The sequence below is a fragment of the Durio zibethinus genome, chromosome 21 (assembly GCF_047325235.1).
Source record: "Durio zibethinus cultivar Kanyao isolate XHJ-2024 chromosome 21, ASM4732523v1, whole genome shotgun sequence".
NCBI classification, from domain to species: domain Eukaryota; kingdom Viridiplantae; phylum Streptophyta; class Magnoliopsida; order Malvales; family Malvaceae; genus Durio; species Durio zibethinus.
The window spans coordinates 8180098-8189260 of NC_143182.1; the positions used below are offsets into that span (position 1 = coordinate 8180098).

At 32.7% G+C, this 9163-nt stretch overlaps 1 protein-coding gene across 2 annotated transcripts; it reads left to right on the top strand.

Moving 5' to 3' along the window:
* Positions 1-467: 467 nt before the first annotated feature.
* LOC111305372 (RNI-like superfamily protein) lies at positions 468-7851 on the top strand. Of its 2 annotated transcripts, none has more exons than XM_022902851.2 (17): positions 468-640; positions 893-964; positions 1110-1212; positions 1603-1671; positions 1768-1884; positions 1986-2059; positions 2696-2798; positions 3149-3191; positions 3678-3740; positions 4758-4987; positions 5634-5754; positions 5848-5948; positions 6173-6286; positions 6367-6537; positions 6628-6771; positions 6857-7002; positions 7213-7851. In XM_022902851.2, exons 2-17 carry the CDS (start codon positions 901-903, stop codon positions 7230-7232), a joined length of 1683 nt encoding a protein of 560 aa, XP_022758586.2. In that variant the 5' UTR covers positions 468-640; positions 893-900; the 3' UTR covers positions 7233-7851. The 2 variants fall into 2 exon arrangements, with proteins under 2 accessions (XP_022758586.2, XP_022758585.2); XM_022902850.2 differs by having other exon boundaries at positions 7403-7851.
* The last annotated feature ends 1312 nt before the right edge of the window (positions 7852-9163 follow it).

Genomic DNA, 9163 nt, shown 5'->3' on the forward strand with positions numbered 1-9163 from the left:
ATATATATGTTTAATTGATTATTAATATTTTACAATTTTTTTGTCATTTTTTATAAAAATATTTAAGGAGAAATATTTTTATTAAAAAAATTGTAAATTTTTTAATAACATTTTTTTAAATAAAAATTTATAAAAATAGAACAGAAGACTTGTAAGAAAACTAATTGTTTGAAACTTAAGGGTATGCTATTATATATATATATATGTAAAAAAAAAAAATTGTTATATATAGTTATAGATTTAATTATATATAGATAATTACCTGTAATACCTAGATAAAAATTTTTTTGATATTGCCACTTTTTATACAAAACTACCAAATATTTATACACGTATTTAATATTATAATTTTATACTAAATTCAACCCTTACGTTATATTTTAAGACAAATATTTACTGTCCACAAATTGGATTTTAAATTTTAGAGGATTTTGGTTTATATTAGACAGAAAAATTAGGGTTACTGTATAGTGAGAGATAAAATAAAGGGCTTTCGCCCCAGATTGACGACGCCGTCGAATCGAACAGAGCTCTGGTCTCAATGTTTTGAAAAAGCAGCAAAATATTTCTCTTTGGTTTGATTGCTCCAGAACCAGAACCAAAACAGGCAAAATTTTCAAATCCATTCCGAAACTTTCTGGTAACTGCTAAACCATAACCCTTTTTTTTTTTTCACTTTTTGTCCTTGGGTCCTTGAAGCTTCAACACTTTTTTTTTTCCTTCAAAAATTCGTCAATGATGATTCCAGTTATGGTCTAAACCAATTAATCTTAACATCCAGTTTTTGGGTTTTAAAGCAACTCAAATTTCGTGCTTAGGGCATTTTTTTTCTTCTTTAAATTCCCCGTTTCGTTTTTATTAATGTATTGTTCGTTCGTTTTCCATGTATAAGAGTGGCGAATGGTGAACGTTCCCTCTTTGGTGTCTCTGAGCATCGACGCAGTTAAAAGAGAACTCCTTCACAGTAAATTTGCTTTCTTTTTTTTTTTTCCCTTTTCAATGCTTGTAGTGAATAATGATTGCACTGTACGAGAAATGCCAAGTTGCCAAGAGATGATGTTTTCCAGTTCATATTTGTTAAATTGAATAATTGGTTGTGTTGGTTGCAGAGGATGATCTTTTATCGCACGTCTATGAGCTTCCTCCGGAGTTGTTCAATTCCTTAGTAAAATGCCTACCTCCTTTGGCCCTGCAGAAGTTGCAAAGTGAAATGTTAGTTAAATTTATGTGTACCGCATTTATGTTTTCGAGTTGGTTTTCAAATTTATAGCTGTTGTAGCTGAATGATTCTGGATATCTGTATATTGCTCCTGCTAAGGTTCACAAATCTTTAAGCCTTTGAGGTGAAGAAAATGTGAAAATTCTTTTCTTTTTTTTTTCTTAAAATGGAAATTTTGGTAAATAGATTGAGACACGTCTTTCTAGGTTAACTAACCTTGAATCTTCTAACAAATGAGAATGATTGTGAAAAATTTTGCATAAGATGGTTATTGCATTTAAAAATAAAATCTCTTTTCAATGCTTGTTTAACTTTTGCTAACTTGCTGCTATATTTTGGGCTGTTTAATTATTCTTGCAATGGTATTAACTCTCTTTGAGCAGGCCGTTTAAGAACTATGATGACTATGATTCTACTAGCAATGACTTAAAAAATGGAAGGAAACGTGGAAGGTAAGTTAGATTCAATGACTCTACATCCCCTTCGTGTTTGATGTAGACATTAATGGTAGAATTGTGAGATGACTGTAAAATGCTATTTTCTTACAGAAATGGAAATTTCGAAACAGCATGGAAGGCATTGTTTAAGCTACGTTGGCCCGATCTTGTGAAGCATGTCCAATCAGTTGATTGGCAGCAGATTTATTGGGAAACACATGTGCAAAAGTATGTTGATTCAATTATGCAAGCTAATTACTTCTTACTTATTGGCCTACTCATGATTTGTCTTCATGATCTATCCTTTTTTTCATTAAACTGAAATACAGTTGCCTAGATGAAGCAGCAGAGCTAGCTTTGCTCCCATCATTTAGTGGATGCCTCGGTGAGATACAGATTTCAGGTACTTTGATACTTAGCCTTTGCAATCTATGTGATTTTGAAAGTTTTGGGTGAAATTCTATGGATTAGAATACACATTTCTGCCTCTTGGTACTCTTTACGTACACGTTGGCATTTAATATATCTCTGTATGGTAAATCAAATGATTTTTGCCATTTTATGGTAGATATTAGCCTATTTGCTTTGCTTGCTAGTCACCCACCAAATGGAGAATCAATAATGAACAATTAAGTTGTATAAAGAGCAATAAATTTTGTTTGTAATGATGTTTGCATGGATGCCTCCTGCTCATGCATTGAGGGGCAAAGTTCTTGTGGTTAATGACACTGCCATGCAAATCTATAGTGAAAAGTTTTCAACTATATTGCACATCTCAACTTATCATTACTGTTACAAATTCTTAAAATTAGCTTCATCCATGAGCTCCCCCTCTCTCCTTCAAATTTGTCTTTTTTACTCCTCCGTTATGACTTTTTAATGCATTTTAAATGTAGAGCAAGTGAAGAAATTTCTTTTTTTTTTTTTTAAAACATGATTTGAGTTTGCATTTTGTTTATATGCTTCCTTTACCTTTTGAATTGTCTTACCAACACTGTTAAAGATTGTTGTTCCTCTTATCTCTTTTTTTTTTGTGCAGAGAATATAATGAAATATATTGGTTATGTGGATCATATGAGTAATTCAGGATCAGATTACTTGAAATTGTCTTACCACTGCCAGCAATTTGGATGTTATGCTAGGTAACCTCTAATGACACATCTGTATATTGGTATAGCACATGCCCATGTTCCTTAATTGGCAAGGGATTGCAGTTAAATTATATATATGAGTTGAACTGTTTTTCCTTCATGATATTGATCTTTCTTTTCCCCTCAGCACGTCCTGATTTACTAATAAATATGTTTCACGCTACATTTTGTTCCTCTTTAATTTCTCTAGTAATTAAGCATTCATACAAACTATTTTATTGATATTTATGTAGTTTTTTAGATTACCTAAGAAAATGCATCCTTATTTTGCTTCAATTGCATTTTATCTAATATTTTGGCTTGTGCAAATGTTTAGGTTCTTATATATTTTATTTGTGCAGATGTTTGAGACTTCAAAATGTGCTCTGTGTTGCAGAATCTTGCGTAAGTTTGAAATTTTATAAAGTTGTTCTCTCTCTCTCTCTCTCTCTCTCTCCTTATTTTGATAAGTGAAGAATGTAGCTGGTTTTCTTTCTCTTTGATCAAATTTTGTGTGGTTGGCTCTTCCATATACTTATGAAAGGTGTATAGTTTCTTACAGAATCACAGTTTAATAAACATTCAACAAGCTGGCAACATTGAATTTTTTTGTCATAGGGAATGTTTTATAATAAATAATCATATTAGGTCATAGTAACCATATAATCTCTCTGTCATAAGTGTTTGTATGCAACAATATGTGTGTCTGAAAGAGAAAAGAGAGTTGGAGTGAGTATGTTTTCATATCTTGAAGGTTTTTCTCTTTTTTGTCTTCCTCTAGCTATCATTTCTTTTCTTTCAATATACTTATGATTCATAGCATATTAAGTACGTCTATGGAGAATCTGTACACCAACTTAATGTCTGCTAGCTGATGACATTTTGTTGCAGCAACTTTTAAGGAACTCCAAGTTGCAAAGCTTGCTGGTACGGTGGATCAGATCCGTGGAACATGTAAGCTTAATACTTTTTGTGCATGCTCGTTAGTAAATAGTTGGGAATTAAGTTCTTGAATAACACATTAGTCCTTTCTTTCTAAGCTTAATGGCATGGCGACATTATCCATGAAAAGTAAATTAGCAATAATTTGGATGGTTGCTTTAATCTGGATTTGTCGGGCTGTATAAATGACCATTTTAGGGTCCATAGGGATCTATTGAGGACTGGTCATAAGTATGACAAAAAAGAAAAATAAGAAAAGATTTATGTTTAACATCTAGAGTCAGGGTTGCTTCACCCAACTCATAAGAATGTATTACAGCTGCTGAAATTATTGTAAATTGTTCCTTGAAGTTACCTGCTTATTTGTATAGCGCTAGCAATTCTATTCCTTGGAATTAGGATGACTCATCTAAAATATTGACTTAGAAATATGGACTTAAAACAACTGCAATATCATAATTTAAATCCTAAGAACATAGAGAAACCTAAAACAAGAAACTTAAAACCAGAAAAACAGAAAACAAGCTAAAATCAACAACTTTCTATCCTTATTAAAGGACAACTTTTATTAGTATCTATTCTAGCTTAGCTAAAGTCCTACATGAGTCCAATATTCAAATAAACACCATAATTGCAAATCTTCTTGGAATGGACCTGAGTCATGACATCAAATGTTGTGGCATGAATACTTTTGAAGTCAATTATCATTTTTCTAGGAAGAGTGTCATTTAGGGAAATGTAATAACCTCCAAGACTTACGGTTCAATGTGTCATGCAGTCTGATTTAATTGTACTGCACCAGGGTAATTCTTCATTGGCCTGAAGTGCTCTTTCCCACTTATCTTTTCCTCTTAATTGCTTTTCTCTCATCCCATAGTTCAAAATTTTTATTCATTTAATAATCCTGAAATGTTATGGCAGGTATAGAAAATTGGAAAATATAAGAATTTTCTAGAAATCAGTATACTTATAATTAAAAGCTTCCTTTCTTTTTCTGATTTTAACTGTTTTTACTTCCTACTTTTGCAGGCTGATGGATTGTGCAAACTTCTCGGTCAGAATTGTAGAACATTAACATCACTTGAATTTGTACACTGCAAGCTTTCTTCCAGCTTTATGGATGCAATTTGTGGGTCCCTGTACTTGAGAGGTGTAGAAACTCACCAAATACAGCACTTCTCCATTAGCACTTCAAGCTTTCTTGAAATGGATCCAGTTTCCTTAGCTCATAGACTTGCATCATTTCTAAATTCAGGAAGGTACATCTGCTTTCATTTTAAGCTTCACTCTTGGTGAATTTTGGGTATATATATTTCGGTGATTGCTTGAGGTGTTGGACAATCACATTCTTCAATTTGCATGATAAACATTGAAATGGATATCTTAAACGGAGGGTTTTCTCCTCAAAATGCCATTACATTAACCTTCCATGCCTGGCTTCTCATGGTACTTACATTAATATCGAGAATACTAGTGAAGGAATTTGGTAATCTTTGACCACCCAGTGCATCTGCTGATGTAACATGTGGAATCTGTCACTCAAGGAAAATAAATTTTATTTTTATTTGGTCAATATGTGACTTATTTGTCCTGTAATGAAAATGGCCAAATTTTATGGTCTATAATTATTCTCTAAAAATGGAAAGTAAAGTTGGAAGTTTGCAAATGATTTCTTTGTTAAGGACTTGAGTACAAGTTTCTGCTATAAAACGTCTAACATGCATATGTTGAAATATTGCAAGTTTTTGCATTGATTTAGGGACAGTAAAGAATCCATATAATGTTAGTAAGCTTTCTTAGTTTATTTAGAAGTGTAAATCTCTGGAAAGTTGGGTACAGCTTTCTTTATCCAGCAATTAATCCTGTTGCTTACTTATGCATGCATATGATTCGTTTTGTTTTTAGGTCCTTGCGTTCATTAAAGCTATGTGACAACCATCTGGATTGGAATTTTGCCCAAAGGGTTTTCAGTACTCTACTGGATGCTTCGTCTGGTCTATCAAGCCTTGACCTTTCCGAAAACAATGTTGAATGATGCACTTCCATTGAAATTTTCTTTCAACATTTAACAAAATATCTATTGTTAGCCAGCATAAATATTTAATCCCTAATCTCACAGATAGCAGGATGGCTTTCTAATTTCAACTGGAGATCAAGTGCCCTTCTGTCACCTTCAGGAATGACCAAATCTTTGCAGTCATTACGCATCCTCAATCTACGGTATGTCATTATTCATGCGTGTTACTCATGCAAATTATTGTTCCTTAACTCATGACTGCTGGTACTAAATTAACCAGCGATCATAATATTGTTCATCACCATTTCACAAGGGCTTTGAGGATATTACTGCTGGGCAGTGTCAGCTTATACTTTGCAGGGTTGTAGGAACCCACTGCAAGCCTGAAAATGTATTTTCTGCAACATAAAAGGAAATTTGTTTTTAGGGGTAATAATCTAAGGAAAGATGATGCTGGTAGTCTAAGATATGCCCTGGTTCATATGCCAAGCTTGGAGATTTTGGATCTTAGTGACAACCAAATTGAAGATGACGGCATTAGGTCAGCCAAGTATATATCTCGAGATGTTTTGTTATAAACCTTACATATGCTATCTCACAACCTGCATTGAAATTCTGCAGAAGTTTAATCCCTTATTTCACCGAAGCATCTAGAAAGTGCTGTCCCTTGACTGATTTGAATCTGGAGAATTGTGAGCTTTCCAGTGATGGGGTGACCCAACTTTTGGATGTCCTATCAACCTTAGAAATGCCATTGAATTCTCTCTCTGTTGCTGATAATCGCCTTGGCAGGTTTGTCTGGATGATGCCAGCATAGAAGTAACCCTTTACCATCTATGTTTCTTACTTGAAAAGGATTGAGCTTATATTGATGTAATTCAGCCAAGTAGCAGAAGCTTTAGGAAATTTTTGGGGTACATCTATCCAAATACTGAATCTCGAAGCTATTGGACTAGGTCCATCTGGCTTTCAGAAACTAAAAGATGTAGGAATGGAGAACTTGATGCTTGTTGAAATTAACATAAGGTTTGAATCTATGCTTCAGTTCTTTTTCATTTTTTCAAATACTTCCTGAATAATAAAGTAGTTACCTTGTTTTTGTGTTATGTAGTAAAAATCGTGGTGGGATTGAAACTGCAAAGTTTTTGTCAAAGCTTATAAGTCGGGCTCCTAAACTTGTTGCAGTCAATGCAGCATATAATCTTATGCCTGTAGAATCCTTGACCTTAATATGCTCTGCACTGAAGACTTCAACAGGTATTCTTTGTAAGATCATGTTTAAAATTTTATATATATAGTTTAGCATCTTAGTTTCATCAGTTGCCCTTCTGATGCCAGCATTACTAGATATTGACAGCACGTTGGAAATATCATTTTATCTTCAATTTGAATGCATATCTCACTTTTTTTCTTGCATAAGCAACAGCTTTTACTGCCCTTACATGTGCACACTTACCACATTTGCAGGTTGCAACTATGCATGTTAGATCTCAGATTTTAGACAATGCAGAAAATAGCATCCATTGGAGCTTGAAATACAGAAAGTTAAAAGATATTTATATATTTCCTAATGGCATCCAATCTTCTACACATTATCTGAATGGAAGAGTTGGTGATTTTTATATTGCAAATGAAGAATAGATCTGTTATTGTGTAGGTCATCTAGAGCAAGTGGACTTGACGGGAAATATTTGGGACCATCAACCCTCTCATGATGCCATGCTTGCTGAATTTCATCATAATGGAAGGCCTATTTTGATTCTTCGGTCATCAGCAGTCTTGGATGTACCTTATGATGATGATCCCTAGCTGACATTAATGGCTGCATCTTTATGTTCTATTGTCTGTTGCAGCCACTGATTTTACTTTATCAGTGCAACAAAAGTTTTAGAAATGTCAAGCTTTTGGACTTCTGTCTTTGTTCAATGTTGTGCGTGCTTAGGTCTTTCACATACGAGTAGCAGGTGGATGGGCTGGCCTGATATTGGTCATAGAATGTTTTTCACTATTAAATGCTTTTTCGCTGCAGGTTTAGTGATTCAACCAGTTTTTAGCTAGTTATGAATGATGTTTCCTACTGTCCTAATTAGTTTGGTTGGTTTTGAATTTTTGCAAGACATTACAAATGAGTACCAATTATGCATTTCCAAGTTTCTGAAGGGTTCAATTCCCCTACTTGTTCAGAAACTTTAAATGCCAATAATTCTAACGTATTCTTTATGGCACATTATATTTATCAGAAAGAGAGTTTTAACTTATTTGGTTACGTTATCATTATGAAATTCCTTGTTTTTTTACAGAATTAATCACAACTTGTTTTTACTGACCAGTCCGTGCATCCGATGGAAATCTGATGATGGCTGCCATTGTTGCATCCTACGCTGAAAGCAATAGAATTGAATTGATGAAAGAAGAAAGGATCAATTCCACTATTTAGCAGGATGGGCTGTTGATTTTTAAACGTGTTTAGGTCAGTAAGACACGAAGCCACGAGTAGAAGAGGCACAAAAAGTCTAGCTATTATGGTGCTTAAGTAATTATACGTGCTCTTATTTTCTTGGTAGGGCAGCCTCATCCTCTTTTATGATATTCGATTCGGATCACTTTTAATTGAATTATATTATTTTATTTTCATTAATTATATTGAATATGTTAGTTTTGAAAATTAATTGATTAAATTAAATAAAATGTAATCGGTTTTATTAAATTTTTAGGTTATTTTTAAATTAAATTATATTTCAAGTTTGTAATTTTTTATATTTGTAATAAATTAAATAAAATTATTGAATAAAATATTAAAATATTAAATTAAAAATTCTAACAATTTCTATAATAGAATGATTTTATTTTATGTAATTTAATTTTTATTAAATTTTAGTTAAAATATCAGTTAATTTGGTTTTTAAATTGAATTAACTGACAATTGAAACTTTTTAAAAATAATTTTTTATATTTGATCAAAAATAATTCAACAATTAACCAATTAATCATGTTAAATTAGTTTGATAGATTAATTTAATTAAAATGGAAATTTGAACACCTAATTGATAGTATTGCCTTTATACAGTATAAAAGATAAATGAAGGAACAAACTTATCGGTGCTGTGGATTAAAATGGTCCATCCTCTTTTACTTTCCAGCATTCAAGTTAAGACCTGCTTTCCCCTTTTGCACGACTGACCCCAATGTTTGGAAATTGGAGTATGGTGATAAATATTAAAAAAAAAAAAAGGTGATGGAGACATCCCATCTTTGATGGGCAGCAGAACAACGGTGTGGTGGATTGCCAGTGCTAACGTCCCAACCAAGAATGTTAATTTCATGCACTATTTTTTCTCAATTGCTACTTTCAAATCATTTCATCCATACATTTTACATAATAATAATACTCGATCTTATTTGTTCTTTGATCAGTTTT

What these genes read in the sequence shown, in the direction of transcription:
- LOC111305372 (XM_022902850.2), top strand. Translation starts at nt 901, where the DNA reads ATGGTGAACGTTCCCTCTTTGGTGTCTCTGAGCATCGACGCAGTTAAA. An exon ending in CGGTGAGATACAGATTTCAG is followed by an intron (nt 2,060 to 2,695) that starts GTACTTTGATAC and finishes TTTTTTGTGCAG; the next exon opens with AGAATATAATGAAATATATT. An exon ending in ATTGAAGATGACGGCATTAG is followed by an intron (nt 6,287 to 6,366) that starts GTCAGCCAAGTA and finishes GAAATTCTGCAG; the next exon opens with AAGTTTAATCCCTTATTTCA.